This window comes from Zootoca vivipara, chromosome 2 (genome assembly GCF_965207765.1).
Source record: "Zootoca vivipara chromosome 2, rZooViv2.hap1.1, whole genome shotgun sequence".
Classification (NCBI taxonomy): domain Eukaryota; kingdom Metazoa; phylum Chordata; class Lepidosauria; order Squamata; family Lacertidae; genus Zootoca; species Zootoca vivipara.
The window spans coordinates 107,522,101-107,544,825 of NC_142584.1; the positions used below are offsets into that span (position 1 = coordinate 107,522,101).

At 43.2% G+C, this 22,725-nt stretch overlaps 1 protein-coding gene across 1 annotated transcript; it reads right to left on the reverse strand.

Moving 5' to 3' along the window:
- Positions 1-9,249: 9,249 nt before the first annotated feature.
- Positions 9,250-22,377, reverse strand: LOC118078672 (killer cell lectin-like receptor subfamily B member 1B allele C). The gene is made up of 6 exons (XM_088663412.1): positions 22,130-22,377; positions 20,609-20,698; positions 13,925-14,050; positions 12,224-12,378; positions 11,475-11,584; positions 9,250-9,462 (listed from the first exon to the last, which is right to left on the reverse strand). Exons 1-6 carry the CDS (start codon positions 22,212-22,214, stop codon positions 9,342-9,344), a joined length of 687 nt encoding a protein of 228 aa, XP_088519538.1. The 5' UTR covers positions 22,215-22,377; the 3' UTR covers positions 9,250-9,341.
- Positions 22,378-22,725: the final 348 nt, after the last annotated feature.

Sequence of the window (22,725 nt, forward strand, 5' to 3'; positions counted from 1 at the left end):
AGGTTATGCTTAAAATTCTACAAGGCAAGCTTAGGCAGTATATGGACCGAGAACTCCCAGAAGTGCAAGCTGGATTTCGAAGGGGCAGAGGAACCAGAGACCAAATAGCAAACATGCGCTGGATTATGGAGAAAGCTAGAGAGTTCCAAGAGTTCCAGAAAAATGTCTACTTCTGCTTCATTGACTATGCAAAAGCCTTTGACTGTGTCGACCACAGCAAACTATGGCAAGTTCTTAAAGAAATGGGAGTGCCTGATCACCTCATCTGTCTCCTGAGAAATCTCTATGTGGGACAAGAATCTACAGTTAGAACTGGATATGGAACAACTGATTGGTTCAAAATTGGGAAAGGAGTACGACAAGGTTGTATATTGTCTCCCTGCTTATTTAACTTATATGCAGAATTCATCATGCGAAAGGCTGGACTAGATGAATCCCAAGCCAGAATTAAGATTGCCGGAAGAAATATCAACAACCTCAGATATGCAGATGACACAACCTAGATGGCAGAAAGTGAGGAGGAATTAAAGAACCTTTTAATGAGGGTGAAAGAGGAGAGTGCCAAATGTGGTCTGAAGCTCAACATCAAAAAAAACCAAGATCATGGCCACTGGTCCCATCACCTCCTGGCAAATAGAAGGGGAAGAAATGGAGGCAGTGAGAGATTTTACTTTCTTTGGCTCCTTGATCACTGCAGATGGTGACAGCAGTCACGAAATTAAAAGACGCCTGCTTCTAGGGAGAAAAGCAATGACAAACCTAGACAGCATCTTAAAAAGCAGAGACATCACCTTGCCGACAAAGGTCCGTATAGTTAAAGCTATGGTTTTCCCAGTAGTGATGTATGGAAGTGAGAGCTGGACCATAAAGAAGGCTGATCGCCGAAGAATTGATGCTTTTTAATTATGGAGCTGGACCATAAAGAAGGCTGATCGCCGAAGAATTGATGCTTTTGAATTATGGTGCTCTTGAGAGTCCCATGGACTGCAAGAAGATCAAACCTATCCATTCTTAAGGAAATCAGCCCTGAGTGCTCACTGGAAGGACAGATCGTGAAGCTGAGGCTCCAGTACTTTGGCCACCTCATGAGAAGAGAAGACTCCCTGGAAAAGACCCTGATGTTGGGAAAGATTAAGGGCACTAGGAGAAGGGGACGACAGAGGACAAGATGGTTGGACAGTGTTCTCGAAGCTACGAACATGAGTTTGACCAAACTGCGGGAGGCAGTGGAAGACAGGAGTGCCTGGCGTGCTATGGTCCATAGGGTCACGAAGAGTCGGACACGACTAAACAACTAAACAACAACAACATAATATTTATGATATATACTTAATTCCTAATTCTTTTCAATATCATCCTGCTTTTTTAATCTTTACTTGATAGAACCTTTACAAATCTGGAAGGAGATTTGATTTTTCCACCTGCTTTTTAATGTAATCTATAAATGATTTCCAATTTTTTTCACTTCCAATTTTAATCATTTTAATCCCTCATATTTTCTCTCCAGATTATAATAATTTAATAGTTTAAGTTGCCAATCTGTCACACTTGGTAATTCCTGTGATTTCCATTTTTTTGCAATCAATATTCTTGCCGTGGCCATCACATAACTTACTAAACACCTATCTATAGGCTTAATATCCTCACCTACCATACCTAACAGGAAAGATTCAGGGCATTTTTAAAAATAATACTTCAATATTTTCTTTAATTCTTTGTATATTGTGTCCCAAAACACCTTGACATCCTTGCATAACCACCACATGTGGATGTAAGTGCCAACTTCATTGTGGCATCTCCAGCACAAATTACTGGTCCCCGGGTACACTTTTGCCAATTTGGCTGGTGTTAAGTGCCACTTATTTTGCATCTTTAATATATTCTCTTTTAGATCGTAATTAGGAGTAAATTTTATATCTCGCTTCCACAAATTTTCCCAATTCTTTAACATAATTACTTTTCCCAGATCTTGGCTCCATTTTATCATCGAGCTTTTTGTCATTTCTTCTTCCGTTTCCCATTTTAATAATATTTGATACACATTTTTTATCACTTTTTCTTTAGTTCCTAATAATATTTTTTCCAATTCTGACATCTCTTTATCAAATCCTACTTTTTTTTATCAAGCATAAATCTTTGGTTAATTTGGAAATATTGTAGCCAACTACCGGTATTTAGATATTTTTAAATTTCCGAATAATCTTTTAATTTTAAACTCCCATCTTTTTCTTCTAATAGCATTTTGTACGTTGGCCATTCATTTCTCATGTTGACTCTCCCATGTTGCTCCCATGATACCCACCAAGGTGTTTTGGGCACAAAAAAGTTTTCTATATTTTTGCCATACCATATATAATGACTTTCTTACAATATTATACATAAATATATTCTTTTTGTCTAATTTCTGTTTCATTAAATACCAATGCCATCCAAAGGCCAACCCTTCTCCTTCCAAATCCAAGAGGTCTTCATTTTTCAGTTCCAGCCAATCCTTAATCCATATCAGGGCTGCTGCATCATGGTATAGTTCCAGATCCAGCAGCCCGTACCCTCCTCTTTCTCTGTGATCTATTAAGATTTTATATTTGATCCTGGGTTTTCCCCTGTTCCAAATAAATTTGGAAATATCCTTTTCCCACTCTTTAAAGAGTTTTTCTTTTCCCAATAGAAGTAAATTCTGGAATAAATAATTCATCTTGGAGATAACACACATTTTCACCATCGAGATTCTACCCATAAATGAAATTTTTAATTTCTCCCAGATTTCCATATTTTTCTTAATTTGTTTCCATGTCTCAATATAGTTTTCTTGAATCAAATCTACCCCTTTAATTGACATTTGGATTCCCAGATATTTCATTTTTAAATCAATTTTTAATCCTGTTATTTCTTGCAATTCCCCCCCCCCTTTATTTCCAAATTTTTCACTAACAGTTTTGTTTTATCATAATTTATTTTTAGGCCTGCAAATCTTCCATACTCTTCTATTTTTTTAAAAAATATTTTTTATTGGTTTTGCATATAAACAGAACAAAAAAAATTAGACACATAAACATAAAATAACATATTTTCCTCCTCCTTCCAACCCACCCACCCTGAGATCCCTCCTGCCACCAGGTATCCCCATGGACAGTGCGCAGTCGAAGGTGGTGCATCTTCATAGCTGGGCTTGTCCCCACCCCCCCTCATCCCCACCAAAAAAACCCTGCCACCGAGGGATCCTAGGGAAACAAGAAGAGAGCGAGTGTCCCCCCAACTATTTATCTTAACTTTATCAAAGCTCACCCAAAAAGAATAATAAAACAAAAAACAAAAAAAACAGGAATAAGAAAAAAAGAAAAAAAGAGCAACTACAAAAACAAAGAAAAAAATAAAAGAAAAAGAAAAAAATAAAGAGGAACAATTAATAATTGTTCCTTTCTTTCCTTTAAAATCATTGTATTATTATGGGCTTCCCCTACCTCCCCCCTTTTCTGATTTTCATTTTTAACTCCTCTTTAGCAGTTTTCTTCTCATATTCCCCTTTCTATTTTCCACACTCTCCAATCTTACTTCAATAGTATCCTTATTTCTGATAGATTTATTTTCTAACAACTTTTCCCATTCCCTCCCTTCCCTCCCTCCCCTCCCCCCCAGCACTCCCTCTGCCACCGAGAGTCCCAGAGGAAAGAAAGAGAGAGGCAATGGTTCTTTTTCCAATTGGGACTTCCCTCCCCCCCGCCCTCCCCGCCCAGGAGCCCCCCCTGCCACCAGGAGCTCCCCGCACGCAAGAGGTCCAGAACCCCCAACCGTCCCTTCCATCATCTTACCAAATTCGCTTTTTTGATACTTCTAAATGAATTCTAAATCTTATTTCTAGCTTATCAATTTTCCTTTTTTTCCCCCATGCCTCAATTTTCCCCCCAAAACTCCCATAAATTTTTAAAACCTTTTTACATTCCCAATTCCAGATCTTATCTTTATCCTCAATTCTTCCCTCTCTATACCCTGATCCCGGCCCTCCCCTTCCAGTCCAGCAAGTACCAAAGTCCATGATCCAGTTTTCAGTCCTTTTTTATCCATCCTATTAAACAACAAATGTACCTCCTTCATCCCACCCCCTTCCTGACAAATTTTTCAATCCAGTCTTCTCTATTCCCCCCCCCATAAGTCATTTCTTCTTTGCATGATGCTTTTCTTGTGGGTTTTCTGTCTCTTCAAAAATTCTTGCTTTTTCCCCTCCTGAGGAGGGTTAATTCCACTCTCAGCTAAGTCTTTATTCATTGGCAAGTCCTGTATTTCATCTTCATTTACTTCAACTGTGTTGTGTATCATTTCGTCTGTCTGTTTATCCTCATCCATCATTTCTTGAAGTGTTTCATTTTTCTGTAAATCTTGATTTATTCCTTCCAATTGTTGTCGAGTCTTACACATATTAATTCTCATTTCCCACAAGAGTCTCAAAACTTTCTCCTGGAAGCCAGGTGTGTAATCTTCTGTTGACATTTTTCTAGCTTTCCAAGGGCAGAGCAAAACTTGGGAAACAGGAAGTGCTTACAAGTTGCAGTTCTTCCACATAGCCCAAACTGGATGCAATATATTCTCAAATATCAAACCCAAAGTTTTAAAGTATCAATTCCTTCCTTTCGCTCCCCCCATTATATTCCACTCGCTGTTCTGTTCAGGGTGCCGAATTTCAGGGCACAGAGGGGGTCTCTTCTTCAATTAAATAATTCTGGTTACAGGTAGGTAGCCGTGTTGGTCTGGGTCGAAGTAAAATAAAAAAATTCCTTCAGTAGCACCTTAAAGACCAACTAAGTTTTTATTTTGGTATGAGCTTTCGTGTGCATGCACACTTCTTCAGATACAGTGAAATGGGAGTCCCCAGGCACTTATGTAGAGAAGGGGTGGGGAGGGGTGGGGAGGGGGAGGGGGGATCACTCAGAAGGGTGGTGGAAATGGGTGATTGACTGACTGATAGCTGTTGATGACCGAAAACGACTGCAAATGGTTTTGCATGAAAAAGCAAGGGTTGAGATGGCTGAAGATCGCTTATCATGTATAATGAGATAAGAATCCGATATCTCTGTTCAAACCAGGTCCCTCCATGGTTTTGAGCTTGGTGATAAGTTGTAATTCAGCAACTTCTCTTTCCAGTCTATTTCTGAAATTCTTTTGTAGTAAGACAGCTACTTTGAGATCTTGTATAGAATGTCCTGGGAGATTGAAGTGTTCTCCTACTGGTTTTTCTGTCTTCTGGTTCCTGATGTCAGATTTATGTCCATTTATCCTTTGGCGTAGGGTTTGGCCTGTTTGTCCAATATAGAGAGCTGAAGGGCACTGTTGCCAACCCCACTGTTCAGCCATCTCAACCCTTGCTTTTTCATGCAAAACCATTTGCAGTCGTTTTCGGTCATCAACAGCTATCAGTCAGTCAATCACCCATTTCCACCACCCTTCTGAGTGATCCCCCCTCCCCATCCCCACCCCTCCCCACCCCTTCTCTACATAAGTGCCTGGGGACTCCCATTTCACTGTATCTGAAGAAGTGTGCATGCACACGAAAGCTCATACCAAAATAAAAACTTAGTTGGTCTTTAAGGTGCTACTGAAGGAATTTTTTTATTTTACTTCAATTAAATAAGTTTGCAGGGATTCTTAATGTCTAAAACAATTCTCCCCCCTAACCCTGCCTCAGGAGGAGAGTCTTTAGTCAGTCCTCGGAGATATTCAAGGAATAAAGCTTTTAGTCCCCAGCACTGGGATTCCTCCTTAAGCTGCTTCCTCTTTAAATCAGTAGGGGGGAGATCGGCTTCCGTTTTTTAAATCTCACCCCCATTCCAAATCTCAAATCCAATTTTAAGTCTTTAAGTCCTTTTTACTCACGGTCTTTCAATTTCTTGACTTCTTCTTTGGGAAAATCCAGCGCTCCCCGCCTCCGGCACGGAGCTTCTCCCTGCAAGGGTAGCGATGGCGCACCAAAATGTCCCCGCGACTACAACCCTTCTCACTCCGGAGCTCTTATTAGAGCTTACCGGAGAGTTGGGGAGTCGGGATTGGGACGCTGCTTGGCGATTTCCGCCCCCAGAACGCACGATCTGGGGTTCTTTGGGGTGCAGCGGCACTCCTGCTGCTTCCCCCTCCCTTGCAGTGACTGGTCGCCTCGGAACGCGAGACGAACCCCGCCGGACGGCGCTGGCGCTGAACCGGAAGCTCGCTCTTCTATTTTTTTATATAGCACAAGGAAGCATTAGAAGCATTTAAATCATAGAACAATTTTATGCCTGATTCTTCAAAACGCAGACTTGTGTGCTTCCTCCTTCCCACCTTTGTAGACCTAAGCAGGTAAGCAATCCGAATCTGGAGTTGTGATCCAGCTTGCATCTTACTTTTCACCAGGAGGGCTCAGTCCAGCTCCAGAGCATGTTAAACTTCCTGGAAGAGCATGTTTTATTCCACCATTGCTGGGTGTGGGGAGGTGTCTCCATATTCCACACAGGTGCTTATTTTCCTTCCTGTCTGAAAAGGGCAAGTTGCCTGCACAAGCCATGAAAGTTCCCTTGCGTTTTTGCAGCTGTGGATTGCAAAGTCATGCATGGAGCACCTTTTCCTGTTAGTATCTTACTGACAACACAAGGAGCTGCCTCCTTCATTGAGGAGATTGCTACCTAAAGCCAGAGTTGGCCTAACTGGACTTTAAAAAAATAATTCAAATAACAACTCTTGTGAATAAGAACTTGTGACTTGTGAATAGTTTTCTTACTTTATATCAACCAAATAACACAGATATGGCAAAAGTAGTGCCATTTTACATTATATAGTATTATAATGTAAAGTTATCATTGTGGAACAAATCAGTATGATACAGTCATACCTCGGTTTGAGAACGCTCCGGTTTGAGTACTTTCAGTTTAAGTACTCCGCGGACCCAGAAGTGTTTACTTCTGGGTTCCGCGTTGCGCACATGCGCAGAAGCGGCGCTCAGATTAAGTACTTATCGGGGAGTGAATGGCTCCCTGGAACCAATTGAGTACTTAAACCAGGTACAACTGTATTGTTTGTACGTTTCATTTAGGCCTATCTGTGTATTACATTAAAAACCCTGTCAACTCACATAAAAATATAATTTTCTTTGCTGAAAACTTTTATTAAGAAATAATAAGTTAAATATTGGATTTTTTGTGGAAGACTTCATTACAAGGTGCGTGAAGAATTAAATGGGTGGAGGGAGGGGATTGGAGGAGAGGTGGAAAGAAGGCCTAATTTGTCCATGGCTAGGGGGCACAATCTGGACGGTTCTGCCAGGGGCGCAAGATCACCTAGCTACCGCTCTGACTGGATGTGCACTGAACAGACCTCTAACTCCTACTGATCACACCTTTGGCACAAAACAGGTCGAATCCATAAGACACATTTTATTTTATTGGCCATTTTATGCAAAAATGTGTGAAAAGTATTTGGCCCCCTTATTGAAAGAGGATTTATCACACTGACTTTTGCAGGGTGTCTTATCTGCTGAACAATTGTAGTAATGACATTGTGGAAAATGTGGCAAGATTTCTGAGTGACGTTGTGAAATTACATCACCATAGGTCCTATGAGATCCATACAGAACCACAGCCAGAAATCTGGCTTCTGCATGTTGGACCAACAGAGGTTTCTGAGTCGTCTTCAAAGGCAGCCCCACATACAGTGCATTGCAATGATCCATTCTGGAAGCTATCAGAGCATGGAGTACAATGGCCAAGTCATCACCGTCCAAAAGGGCTCATAGCTAGCATACCAAGGGCAGATTGCCTCTCCACCTCCTGGGCCTGAGACCTGGGACACATATCTTTTCAGGTTTCAACTTCAGTTTATTGGTTCACATCCAGCCCATCACCACCTTCAAGCACTAGTCTAACAACTCAATTGCTTCTCCTCATTCAGATGGAACAGAGAGACAGATCTGGGTGTCGTCTGCATATAGATATGCAACTTCCTGGACTCAGCCTTGTACCTAGGTGCCCAGGTCTGGCCAGAAGTGCATTTGCACAGTTAAATCTAGTGCACCAGCTTGTCAGGGACCATGCTGAGGAGGACTGCATTGAGGAGGAATGTGGGGGCCTCCCCCTGCTCCTGATCAGGATCCTGAATCTTCCCAGGAGGAGGAGGACAGTATAGATTTTGAACAGTGGTTTGTAGAGGGACATAGTTCAGAAGGCAGAAGCTGGGGAATACTGGATGGGGAACAGTTAGGAGAAGAAACACTAGAAGAGAGAGAGAGTTAACAGACTCACTGTCACTTGAAAGTGTTCATTCAATCAGCCCAAGGTCAAGAAGATCAGATAAGCACCTTCATTCCTAGGAATGGATTATTTGTTCTCTCACTGTGATGATTAAAGTTTCTAACTGCTAAGAGACTCCTTTCTCTTTGTTCTGCTTAACTACTGCCAGGAGGCGGGGAGCCGATTCCCTGAAGCCTGACACAGCTGCACCCATTCCTTGAGATGTCTCCAACCCCATTGTTCTGTATGGATCTCATAGGATCTATGGGGATGTAATTTCATAATGTCACTCAGAAATCTTGCCACATTTTGCACAATGTCATTACTACAATTGTTCAGGAGATAAGACACCCTCCTTTCCAGGAGCAGGAGGACAGTATAGATTTTGAACAGTGGTTTGCAGAGGGACATAGTTCAGAAGGCAGAAGCTGGGACATACTGGATGGGGAACAGCTAGGAGAAGAAACACTAGAAGAGAGAGAGTTAACAGACTCACTGTCACTTAAAAGTGTTCATTCAATCAGCCCAAGGTCAAGAAGATCAGATAAGCACCTTCATTCCTAGGAATGGATTATTTGTTCTCTCACTGTGATGATTAAAGTTTCTAACTGCTAAGAGACTCCTTTCTCTTTGTTCTGCTTAACTACTGCCAGGAGGCGGGGAGCCGATTCCCTGAAGCCTGACACATCTGCACCCATTCCTTGAGATGTCTCCACCCCTATCGTTCAGCCCAGACACTGAGATTCAGCTCCAAGGGCCTTCTGGTGGTTCCCTATCTGGGAGAAGCGAAGTTACAGGGAACCAGCCAGAGGGCTTTCTCAGCAGTGGCACCCTCCCTGTTTATTATTATTTTGCACCGACAAATTCTTCAGCTGATTCTCAATCGTGACTTAAAACTAATCTTTTAGTAACCAAAATAAATAGACTTAGAATTCCATTTTAGGTGTGCTACCTCTAGTTTCACAATGAGGATCGTGATGAAAATGGGATAATACCTTTACACAATCTTCTCATTCACTCAATGACATTTTTATTGTGTGGTCCTGGCAAATAACAAAAACCCACATAATTATTGCATTTTATCAAACTAAAAAATCACAGTAGGAGAGGGTCTTTCTGACAAATCCACCGAAGTATACGACTGCATTGTTCAGAGGTAACTTTATCTTTTATTCCAGCACAAGAGTTTCCTTCAGAATAGTCTCGTTCTGGAAATCTGTGGAAGAAAAGGGTACATCTAAATATCAGGACTGAAGTCTGTTACAACTATTTTTTCATGTTCTTAATAGAAAGCATGAGTGTTCTGAAAATGTACAATAAGCTTGTTGCAGTGCCTTTGAATCCTTCAAACATGCATGAGTAGCATCAAAGTGGAGAGAGGGTAGAAAGTCACACTGAGCTCGATAGGGCTGGGTGTTCATCAGTATGCGGATGATACCCAGCTCTACCTCTCTTTCAAATCAGAACCAGTGAAGGTCCTGTGTGAGTGCCTGGAGGCGGTTGGAGGATGGATGGCGGCTAACAGATTGAGGTTGAATCCTGACAAGACAGAAGTACTGTTCGTGGGGGACAGGAGGTGAGCAGGTGTGGAGGACTCCCTTGTCCTGAATGGGGTAACTGTGCCCCTGAAGGACCAGGTGCGCAGCCTGGGAGTCATTCAGGACTCACAGCTGTCTATCAGCTCCATCTGGTATGCAGGCTGAGACCCTACCTGCCTGCAGACTGTCTAGCCAGAGTGGTGCATGCTCTAGTTATCTCCCGCTTTGACTACTGCAATGTTCTCTACGTGGGGCTACCTTTGAAGGTGACTCGGAAACTACAAGTAATCCAGAATGCTGCAGCTAGACTGGTGACTGGGAGTGGCCGCCGAGACCATATAACACCGGTATTGAAAGATCTACATTGGCTCCCAGTACGTTTCCGAGCACAATCCAAAGTGTTGGTGCTGACCTTTAAAGCCCTAAATGGCTTCAGTCCAGTATACCTGAAGGAGCATCTCCACCTCCATCATTCTGCCCGGACACTGAGGTCCAGCACCGAGGGCCTTCTGGCGGTTCCCTCGTTGTGAGAAGCCAAGTTGCAGGGAACTAGGCAGAGGGCCTTCTCGGTGGTGGCGCCCGCCCTGTGGAACGCCCTCCCAACAGATGTCAAAGAGGAAAACAACTACCAGACTTTTAGAAGACATTCAGGGAGGGTTTTAATGTTTAATAGATTACTGTGTTTTATTTTTCTGTTGGAAGCCGCCCAGAGTAGCTGGGGAAACCCAGCCAGATGGGCGGGGTATAAATAATAAATTATTATTATAATACTATTATTATAGTGGGAGCAGCACCATCTCCCCCTTTTACTGCCCCCAAACCAAGTAATTTACTTTTGGGCCTGGCAAGGGGGATTACAGCAGTGGGGGAATGCTCCACCAGAGACCAAGGCATACTTTTTTGACCATTTGTGTGTGTTAAGAGTGGCAGAATACTGAAAATAGAAACAGAGTGAGTATTTTTTTAAAAAAAGAATTCCATGGAGAAGGATGTTGTCACTGTTTAGGACAAGGAGGGTGAGGATTTTCTACCATTCTTTCACTTTTCAAAAACTTCACCAGCTGCTCTGTGCAAGACTCTCTACAACAGCCTCCGGAATTCCTCACATTATCAATGCTGGGGAGGCAGCGATTGAGATTGTGAGCAAAGTGGGAAGAATTACTCCTCCACTCCCTCCCACTGTGGTTCCATTCATGCCCCTAAGGATTTTTCCTTCCCCTGAAGAACCAGTGCTGTGGAGCATGGGGGGCACTTCAATTGAGACCATGAGCAGGGAGCGAGGTGGCCAGTGAATAAAAATAAATAAAATAAAATAAAAATAGTACTACTCTCGTGCCTTCATGGAAGGGAAACTTGCCACCCCAGACCTTTTCTGATTTCTCAGGAGTCAACTGAGGGTATCTTCTCAGCAGCCAATAGAAGAAGCAAAAAATATATTTTACAAATTTTCCATCAGCCTACTAAAACTTTAGCTTATAAACAGGCAAGAGTAGCACTTGCTTAAATGTTCAGTGCAAATTAAATGTGAAATTTGGCAACATCTCTAGCTACCCCTCTCTCTGCATGAGAAAGCTGGCAACTTAATTGTAACCAGTGCAAAAACAAATGCCTTAATTGCACACCAAGATAATCTTAGCTCTAAAAATTGTGTGGTCTTTTTTTGCTTTGATTAAAAACAATAACAACTCACAGACTCTGATCAAGCTGGGAGCCTGTAATCCAAATCCATTTCTTCTCCAGTTTTAATTGTGAGAGTCCAATCCAGTGTGCTGCATGTTTTGTAATGCTTTTTATAAAATCCTGTATGAGAGAGAATTTATTTTTAAAAAAATTTTTCATGTTGATAACTTCAGAATAAAGCTTACATTAAAATAAAATAAAGTAGTAACATGTGAAAGTTGATATTAATTATAAAGAACCATTCATCAAGAACAGTAATCAAAGCAGCATTAAGCATTTATAATACAGGCCTCCCCATTTACGCAGTGAAATTGCATATAGTGGGAACACTGTTGAAAAAGCCTCCAAACAAGCTTCAGAGCATCCATGGGGGAAAGCCGCTAAAAGGCCGCGTGGAATGGGGAAATAACAAGTGGAACACAAGCTCCTCCTCTGCCCCTGCTCCACCACCAACCTCACCTTCCTAAAGAGTCTTTCTAAATAAAAAGAGGAGTTGGGCTACAGTTACAGGGATTTGCTTGCAACTTACTGCTTTGGTTCACACTAGTCAAGCTCCCCAAGGCCCTATCTAGACACTGATGAACTGGCCATGGGTGGGAATGGGATGAGGCACTAAGCAAGACTCTACAATCCACATGCTTCTCAAGTCACCAACCATGATATCTTTGCAGAGCTACTAAGCTAGAGTTGAACTCAGGCATCTTTCAGAATTAACCTGCATGGGAATGCATTGCCTGAAATATGTAATTGTCCCCTTACCATCTCCTCCTTGTCTTGGATGACCAGCAGTTGAGAATCCCTTGTTGAACAGTCATGTTGGCTCTCATCCCAGGTTGTAAGATTTTCTGATAGCCAGTAGCACTTGTCCCTGTGGAGCTGCCATTGTTTAGGGCACACTTTGCAAGTGGAATTATCTGTGGAAGGAAAGACACTTAATGATTATGACTGGGCCTCCATTTCGATTGTGAAAAACATAAGTGCTCTGCAGCGGTAAGGACCCAGTGTCTCTAGGCTGAGTAAAGTTGTTCAGTAAATTGATGGTTTGCAAGGTGCTCTTTGAAACTCCTCAAAGTTGGGGTCCAACAACTTTTTATGTTATTCACTTTATTTCTTTTTTCTTTGTATTGTACTTACATTTGCCACATTTCTTTTGAAGGAAGAGCCCTGATCCAGATTATACTCTCCATTTCCACCAGGTCTCAGTGCTGGCTTCTCACCCAAAAATATGCCCTCTGTTTGAGCCAGAAACTTTTAGGGGAGAATGGGGGGGAGGTGAGACAATAGCTATCAGGTGGGGAGGTGATTTTTATGGGAAACAGGCATGCAGCTTGATTCAGATTGGCCCCCTTTAAAGCTTCTTTTATAGTCTTTTATATACGTAGAGTTCAGAGAGCCCTCTAGAGGACAAAGATGGAGATGGAGTTTACAAGACAAATTGCAGCCTTAAATGTCCAAGTTGGTCTCCACAGTCTGTCTCATGGTAGCTCCGTGTTGACAATACTGTGGTGAGGTGGGGTTGTTTTTCGGGGGGGGGGGCTGTCAGTCTCCATTATACCTGAATCCCTTCTAATTCCTGGGGTCTTGGATCCAGAAAAGGTTAAAATCTAATGGAGGATTCCATTGTTGAACTAACCAGGTGAGTTAATGGCCTTAAATGCTGTCCTTCCTTGATATAACAAAGGAAGTGGCTTTGTGCCAGAAGGCAAATGGGTGGGTCTCCTCTCCCTCACCTGGCTCTTAGTGAGAAAGGCAATGGCCACAGCTGAGTGTGAAGTTAGCTCTGGAATGAAACCACCAATGCTTGATAATTTAGGACCATAGGGACCTGCCTCATTCTGAGGGAAACCACTGGGTTCATCTAGATCAATTTTGTCTACACTGACCAGCAGCAGTTTGAGACACCAGGGATGGAATCTGGGGCTTTCTGCATCCAAGATCGGTGCTCTACCACCAAGCTATGAAAACACCACCTGGAGTACTGTGTCCAGTTCTAGGTGCCACAATTTAAGGATTTTGACAAGCTGGAATGTGTGCTGCCACATGGGAGATGGACCAAACCGGTTTTTTCCTATTCAGTAGAGTTGGACCTGAAACGGTGGATTCAAGTTGCAAGGAAAGAGACTCTGACTAAATATCAGGAAAAACTTTCTGATGGTAAGAGCTGTCTGACAGCGGAACGGTCTCCCTTGGGAGGGTGTGGACTCTCCTTCCCTGAAGGTTTTTAAGCAGAGGTTGGATGGTCATCTGTTATTTATGATTTAGTTGACATTCCTGCATCACAGGGGTCCTTTCCAACTCTACAATTCTATAAGTCTATGAAATGAATGAATTTCAGTGAATGAAATTAGTTTCTTTACAGAAGGTTTATGCCTCAAAACAACATAGATGTGAACTGAAAGCAAGCTCTTACATACAACAGCTATGCTTAAATGAGACAGCAGTACAATATATCAATTCTACCTGAGGATCTATTCTGTTTTTGATTGCAGAAGTTGAGTCTTAGGAAAGCCTGAAACTTGTCTGTTGAGGCATTGCATCCACCATTGTTCAGCACATTCCCCCCCTTTTTAACTTCCAACTGTAAAGCTGTTTCCGCAAAACAAATAAAGTCATTTAAATGAATGGGCATAATATTAAAGCACAAATTCAAAATATGGAGGCTAAGGCATGGGAGAAGAAGATGGATATGATAAGACAATGAGGGCAAGCTGCAAAACAGACCAGGACACTTGCATACTTACTCATTGTGCAGAGGAGGGAATTTGGGAGGAACATATTATCATGCAGGGATGTAAGTAAACACACCTGCCAAAATTCCTCCTATGCAAACATTAAGAAGCCCCTGTTTTCTTTAGGGGAAAAAAATATGGAGCCATGGGATTGCTAACAGCATTTTTAAAGACAGAAAGATTTTGAAGCCATTTGCTTTCAAAACAGAATATATTGTTGCAATTGTCCTATTCCTCACAAAACCAGGAAGCATATAAGAATGAACTGCAAAAAAACCCTCACAGATGCCAAGAAAAAGGATGAGTCCTTTGCAATTTAAGCATGCTGCAGAAATAAATAACCTGTCGTTCTTGGAATCTGTGAGATATTTCTCTTTTTTGCACTGTATTCCTCCAAGCACCGAGATGTTCCAAAGGTTCAGTGCTTCCCTAATTTCAGCTTCCTTTGGAGGAAGGTGCCTTCAAGATTATAGCATTTTTGTAATACAGTGGTACCTCGGTTTATGAACACAATTGGTTCCGGAAGTCTGTTAATAAACTGAAGCGTTCATAAACTGAAGCGAACTTTTCCATTGAAAGTAATGGAAAGTGGATTAATCCGTTCCAGACGGTCCGCAGAGTACTTAAACTGAAGCGTTCATAAACTAAAGCGAACTTTCCCATTGAAAGTAATGGAAAGTGGATTAATCTGTTCCATATGGGTCCGCGGAGTACTTAAACTGAAGCGTTCATAAACTGAAGCATGGGTGTAATTGGTTCCGGAAGTCTGTTCATAAACTGAAGCGTTCATAAACTGAAGCAAACTTTCCCATTGAAAGTAATGGAAAATGAATTAATCCGTTCCAGATGGGTCCACGGTGTTCATAAACCGAAAATTCATAAACCGAGGTGTTCATAAACCGAGGTTCCACTGTAGTTGCATTTATTTACAAATAGACAGGATGGACAGAGGTGACACACTTCTGCCACTTTTTTTTATCTGGGGCAGCAACTTGGCCTAACACAGCCACCAGCTCCCTTCTTCTGATATTCACCAGGAAACCATTATTAACATAATGGGGAAGAACAGCTTATTATTCGGGCCTCAGATACCCATTTTCACCTCAGCTTTGGGATGTGTTTGCCTCCCACCCTCTCTCCCTCACTGACTTTGCCAACTGGCATTACTTCTCCTCACCTGTCAGTCTACTCCCAATTGACAGCTAATCAGAATATGTTGCTTCACTGACATAGTTTAAAATGAATTTACCTGGTCTAAAAGCATTAAAAGAGGCAACACAGATAGTTTTGTAAACTAAGAAAATGTTTAATAATAAGCAGTGCTTATATTCAGCCACCATTTTATAATTCAAATCGGAGGAAATAAATACAGTAAACAGACAAAAGTACAAAGATTCATCCCCCCAGAAAAAAAGCACTGATAAGGTTTTTTTATTAAAAAAAATCAAAAGTACGATAAACTCTCTGTCTCCATTCAGAAGCTGTTACCAAGCAGCAGGGGTGGCCCATGCATGAGGCGAGGTGAAGCCATTTGTTTCAGGTGATGGATCTGTCCCCCACCTTTGTGCTGCTGCCAGCTCTGAGGGGTTTGACCCGCACTGCCAACGGAGCCCTGTTGCCCTCACCCTTGCCACTGCTCCCTCACCACTGCACTTTTGCAGCATGGGTGCAGCCACAGGTGAGGGTGCAGTTGCGGTGACGGGGCTGGGGAGGGGACCTGGTTCTGGGTGAGTGGGTGTGAAGCATTTTGCCTACATTGGCAAGATGTTTTAAGCTGGCCCTGCCAAGCAGCAAATGCTAAACAGGCCTGCAACCATAAACAGCACAATAACAACAATAATAATTTATTATTTATACCCCGCCCATCTGGCTGGGTTTTCCCAGCCACTCTGGGCGGCTTCCAACTGAATATTAAAAACAATGCAGCATCAAACATTAACAACTTCCCTAAACAATGCCTCAAATTTTGACAGTTGCTGCACTTTGATATCAGCATAAGTCACCGAAATATTGTTCATTGCACCAAACAGAGACACAGAGAGACAGCATACTTCCATGGGTGGGTGGGAGTTTAGGGGTTATTAACAAATGAAGAGCTGGAAACAAGAAGACATAGCCCAGATCAAAACGAGGAATTGGAAATCAGTATCAACACAAAATACTGGTTCAAAGCTTTTTACAAAGCCTAATGCACACATGTGGGGACTGCAGTTACTCAATCTGAAGAAAACTGAGGATTCACACTCAATTTAGAGTAAAATGTGGAGGAGCCCTGAGGTGAGGGAAATGTAATTCCCCAAGCTAGAATCCTGTTACCCTCCAATTGCCCCTACAGTGGTACCCCGGGTTACAAACAAACACTTCGGGTTACAGACTCCGCTAACCCAGAAGTAGTACCTCGGGTTAAGAACTTTACCTTAGGATGAGAACAGAAATCAAGCGGTGGCGGTGGCAGGAGGCCCCATTAGCTAAAGTGGTACCTCAGGTTCAGAACAGTTTCAGGTTAAGAACGGACCTCCAGAACGAATTAGGTTCGTAACCAGAAGTACCACTGTATTTCCCAGGACAGTCCCAGATTTACAGAAGCCATCCTGGTTTCGAATTTGATCCCGGAATGTCCCACTTTTCCTTAGGACATCTCTATTTTCATTGGAGAAATGTTGGAGGGTGTGGAGTTATTCCACCCACAAAGCCAAGGAGATACAACCTTTAGAAGACATCCAAAGGCAGCCCTGTATGGGGAAGTTCCTCGATGTTTAATGTTTTATTATGTTATATATGTCGGTAGCTGCCCATAGTGGCTGGGGCAACCCAGTCAGATGGGAGGGGTATAAATAATAAAAGTAAGATGATGATGATGATGATGATGATGATGGAATATTATGTCCCTATTTTCATCAGAAAAATGTTGGAGGTTATGTGATAACCTCCAACATTCCTCAGATGAAAATGGGGCAGGGCTGGGCCTCCGTGGACACAGCCTCTCCTCCTCCTCACCTGCTCTCCAGCAGCCTCTACAAGCTGCCCAAGGGAGGAGGCCAGCAACAGTGGCCATGGAGTGGCACAATAGTTCTCCTATATGAATATTAAAAGCTGAGCTGCTCAGAACATTTGATGATAATTACAAAGATAAACATTTTCTTGGTATCTGAAGAAGTGTGCATGCACACAAAAGCTCATACCAAGAACAAACTTACCGTAGTTGGTCCCTAAGGTGCTACTAGCCAATTTTTTAATATATTTCTACTGCATCAGACCAACACGGCTACCTACCTGAATCTAGAAACATTTTCTTGAGTTAATGGTTAATACGCCAAGAGTAAGGTTTTGAAACATCTACTACAATTTAGGATTTAAATTTGTGTTCTGAATGAAGATTTTGCAAATGTTGTTAGCCCAAGTGAAAACCACTATTTTTTCACAATACCCTTGAGTAGAAACAACTCATAAACTTCCCATTGTTCAATTACTGAGCCTTGAAAACTGGATTTTGGACTCCAGAAACATTAAACATTGTGCCCCACTAATGATTTTCAATATTCATTCACTTTTCAATGATTTCCCAAAATGTTTCCAGCCACCTTGGTTAAATACCATATGTGGCAAATGTCTTAGATTTTTTTAAAAAAAACCACACACACACATTACGATTTGTCCCACATTCATGCATAAAATTGGTCATGTTTTCAAAAGAGAATTAGAATGTGTGCATAAGGATTTGAATTTCTCGCCTCATGTGGTTAGTTAAACCCACCACACCGCAGTACTTGGAAATGTACTGTATTGGTTTTATCAGAGTCAGTTGCAGGCTACATTGACTTCCTGTCACATTAGATCTCAGAAACTAGCATACCAAGAAGTATGCCTTCCTTTAATCAGGAACATGATTTCTAACCAACTTATTGAAAACGGTCTTAAAGCAGAAAACAAATGTGCAATTTCAGATGTGTTAGGAGGAGTCCCATTCTGAAGGTCAAAAAATGCCGTGCTCATTTCATAATAAAAACATTAGGAATGAGAGATTGGTTGTTGTTTTTACTATTACTACTACTACTACTACTACTACTACTACCGTGTTTCCCCCTTTTTAAGACACCGTCTTATTCTTTTTTTTACTCAAAAAAACACACGGTGTCTTATTTTCAGGGGATGTCTTGTACCTTAAGGCTCACTCCGCAGAGGCGCCTTGATTCTCAGGACGCTGCTTTTAATTAAGCTGCCTTTGATCTTCCCCGGTGGTCCCGGGGGCCCTTTGCCAAATCGGCTACGCCCGCGGCACCCGGGGGAGGGCAGCAGTTCGTGGCGAGCCTTCGCCAGCGTCCTCTTGCTCCCTCTTCCCGCCGCGCAGAGCAGCCGTGGGCGCGGAGATGCTGCAGCGCCCGGAGAGGCTCGCCAGGGAGGCGGGCCGTTTCCTCGCGCCTCGTGGGCCGTCTCCGTGCGCTCAGCGCCGCCGCCGCCTGCGGCCCAGACCCAGCCGCTTGGGGAGCCTCCTTTGCAGCCAGTCCCCGACGTGGAAAGAGGCAGCTCCCGCCGGGGGTGTCTCTCCTGCCCCTCTCCCGGACCTACACAAAGGAAGGAGGCGGAGAGTTGCGCAACGCCGCCGAGAGCGACCGAGGCGCTTGGCTGCTTCCATTCCCGCCGAGAGGCCGCTCGGGAGCGCCATGAGCGAGCCGCCTCGCCGTCCTCCAAGGTTTCCTTAAGCCGGAAGAATATGGGAATGCCATTGCCGTCGTGGGATCGCAGCAGGCGCACTGATCTTATGTGGGAAGCTGGAGGATGACCGAGCGCTAGTAAGGAAAGCCGCGCTTCTTTCGCTTTGCCTGTTCGCGTCCGAGGGACTTCCTCGTGGCCCCTTGAATCCCGGCCCCATTTACCTGGGGGTGGGGGTGGGGGTGGTGTGGCTACAAGACCCACAGAATTCAACCTAGTTGGGATGGCGCTGCAAAGTTGCAGTCCTCGACGCACTTGCTCCATTGCACACGCTGGGGATTATTTGCGCGGAAGCCCGCGCGGGCTTGCGCTGTGCGGGATTTAGGCTGGTTGCAATCCTTTTGTGGGCGTCGACCCCCATTGCACTCCGCGTGCTATTATTGTGGCGTCCGCTTCTATGCACTAGAGGCCACTTCAGCGCACGTAGGCTTGTACAAGGTTTTAAGATATGGCTTATTTTCAGGGTATGGCTTTTATTTCCTAAACGCTTAAAATCCTGCTATGGCTTATATAATGACTACGTCTTAAAATAGGGGAAACACGGTACTACTACTTCTACTAATAATAATTTATTACATATACCCCACTCCTCTGGACGGCTTCCAACAGGATATTAAAAACACAATAAAACATCAAACATTAAAAACTTCCCTAAACAGGGCTGCCTTCAGATGTCAGATAGTTGTTTATTTCCTTGACATCTGATGGGAGGGCGTTCCACAGGGCAGGCGCCACCACCGAGAAGGCCCTCTGCCTGGTTCCCTGTAACCTCACTTCTAGCAGGGAGGGAACCGCCAGAAGGCCCTCGGTGCTGGACCTCAGTGTTCAGGCTGAACGATGGGGGTGGAGACGCTCCTTCAGGTATACTGGGCCGAGGCCATTTAGGGCTTTAAAGGTCAGCACCAACACTTTGAATTGTGCTCGGAGCACACTTTGAAACATACTCAGAGCCAATGTAGATCTTTCAAGTGTTATATGGTCTCGGCGGCTGCTCCCAGGCACCAGTCTAGCTGCCACATTCTGGATTAATTGTAGTTTCTGAGTCACCTTCAAAAGTAGCCCCATATAGAGCTCATTGCAGTAGTCCAAGCGGGAGATAACTAGAGCATTCCTCCCCCCTCCACTAAAAGCATGTTGTTGTTGTTTAGTCGTTTAGTCGTGTCCGACTCTTCGTGACCCTATGGACCATAGCACGCCAGGCACTCCTGTCTTCCACTGCCTCCCGCAGTTTGGTCAAACTCATGTTCGTAGCTTCGAGAACACTGTCCAACCATCTTGTCCTCTGTCGTCCCCTTCTCCTAGTGCCCTCAATCTTTCCCAACATCAAGGTCTTTCCCAAGGATTCTTCTCTTCTCATGAGGTGGCCAAAGTATTGGAGCCTCAGCTTCACGATCTGTCCTTCCAGGGAGCCCTCAGGGCTGATTTCCTTAAGAATGGATAGGTTTGATCTTCTTGCAGTCCATGGGACTCTCAAGAGTCTCCTCCAGCACCATAATTCAAAAGCATCAATTCTTCGGCGATCAGCCTTCTTTATGGTCCAGCTCTCACTTCCATACATCGCTACTGGGGAAACCATAGCTTTAACTATACGGACCTTTGTCGGCAAGGTGATGTCTCTGCTTTTTAAGATGCTGTCTAGGTTTGTCATGCTGTCTAGGTTTGTCACTAAAAGCATAGCTACTTATAAATATAGTTTCATACTCACCCAAGACTATCACAGCTATCACGAGGATGACATTCCCAATGCATGCTGCCCACAGAGCGATCTGGATCCAACGGGAATGCTGGGGAACAGCTATAAAGAGTGACGACTAATTTACAAAATTGAAGGATGTGTTTATCTATGCAGTCTTAAGTGAGCTTGCCTCCAACCGATTGCAGAATGAGGGGGAAAGGCAGTGATATGATGTGTGGGGAAGCCAACATTCCCACCCATAAGCAATGTTACCCACACCACACGTTCACCCGTATGAATTTATTTCCACACCAATATGCCAAATAGTCACCAAATGTGCTGCTCTATAGATGTAAGCAGAAATATTAGCAGCGCAATTCACAAATTCACAGACATTATCAAATCTGTGAGGAGAGGAGGCGAATGATTAATTACTGGGCCACATAGTGGATTTCAAAAACGAAACGAAAAACCTTCCATATTCTGGCATCACATTTTGGGCCTAAACCAAAATAATAACAATGAATTATAGTTGCTTTTCTTTTTAAAAATAAAAACACCCCATTTTTATTTGTTCCGATTTATTTTGTTTTATTAGTGCTTATTCAACAGAAAGCCTCTAAGCAGTTCACAAAAACGACCTAAAATATTCATTAAAATACCAGCAAAAGCAAGCATTGAAGCACATCTTTTTTAATCAAAATATAAATAAAATAAGCAAATATAAAACAATTATACGGAGTGAACTTACACACACACACACACACACACACACAAAGACATGCCTGGGTACGCTTGCTGAAATAAAAAAAGTTTTAGCAGGTGCTGAAAACAAGACAGTGAAGGAGCCATAGACTGCCTTAATCTAAAGTGCGCTGAATTCCAGTGTTAAATTGCTTGTGCGCTGAATTCCAGTGTTAAATTGAGATGATTTTGTCAGCATAAGTTGATCTATGTTAATAAGCAGATACGTGTGGAATTCTGGGCTCAGGGCAGCTAACAACAAATATCAAATATATTAAAACACAATCAAACAATTGATTAAAATACAGCTTAAAAATTAGAATCAGGATAAAATTAAAATTAAATGGCTGCCCACGAATTACAACCATAGGGGTCAGGAACCTCAAGTATTCATCAGCGCCAGCTATCCATGTTGGTCCCCTTCCTTTTCTGTGGGTTGCATCGAATGCTATTCCTACTCAAAGTAGACCAGTTCATGTTTATGGAAGTGAATAGACCTGACTAATTTAGGTTCATTGATTTCAACGAATTTGCCCTAAGCAGAACCTAGAGCAACCTTTCCGTTGCTTAGATGCAACCTTTTGTATAGGGTTCTATTTCTCCCATATGCCGGGGCAATTTTCCTGCACACCTGCACCAACTATTTTGCGTGATCGCAGCCATAAAAAAAATGGCACAGAAACATGGGGGTCCAAGCGGAGCCCAAATGACCATCCTGGTGAAAGTTTCAAGTGCCTACTTTCTAGCCCCCATGTCCCAAAGACAGCCACCAATGTTTAAAAGCTATCAGGTGACACTACCACTCACCAAGTTGCTGAGATGGGCTGTGCAGGCTCGAAGAGTGTGGCTGAGAAGTGAACTTTATATCAGCATAAAGTATGTCCTCAGCCATCCTGGAAGTGGTGCATGAGTCCGCTAAGCTCTCCGTAACAAGGGGAAATGTCTGCAAGCAGTGGCGTGCGAACCAGCCTCACCAAGGCAATCAATCCAAGATCAGGAAGTGTTATTCACACCTCTGAATGTGGGGCTGACATTTTTTCATTTAAATTTTCAGAGGGCATCCTTGAGTCTCATGCAGCTAGAATCACCAAGAGGAACAAGCACGAGCAGGGAGGAGGTAGATCTGGATTTCCTGGCAGCTCTTTGGGTAGATCGCCAAGGGATCCTGTCTCCCAACTGTTTGACAAGGACAGCAGCCCAAAAGGATTGTGTATGTGTGCGTGTTTTCTAAAAATCAGGCTCTGTGCCTGGGAGAAAAAAACAGAAGTTGTTTTTGTATGTGGAAGGACTTGGAGCTCAATTCTAGTGCTGAAAGCCCATTCCTGAGCCAAGCATCTTCTTAGAGCAGGCACCGCCAATATGGGGGTGCCCCCTTTTCCCCTGGTGGCCACAAAGCCTATAAG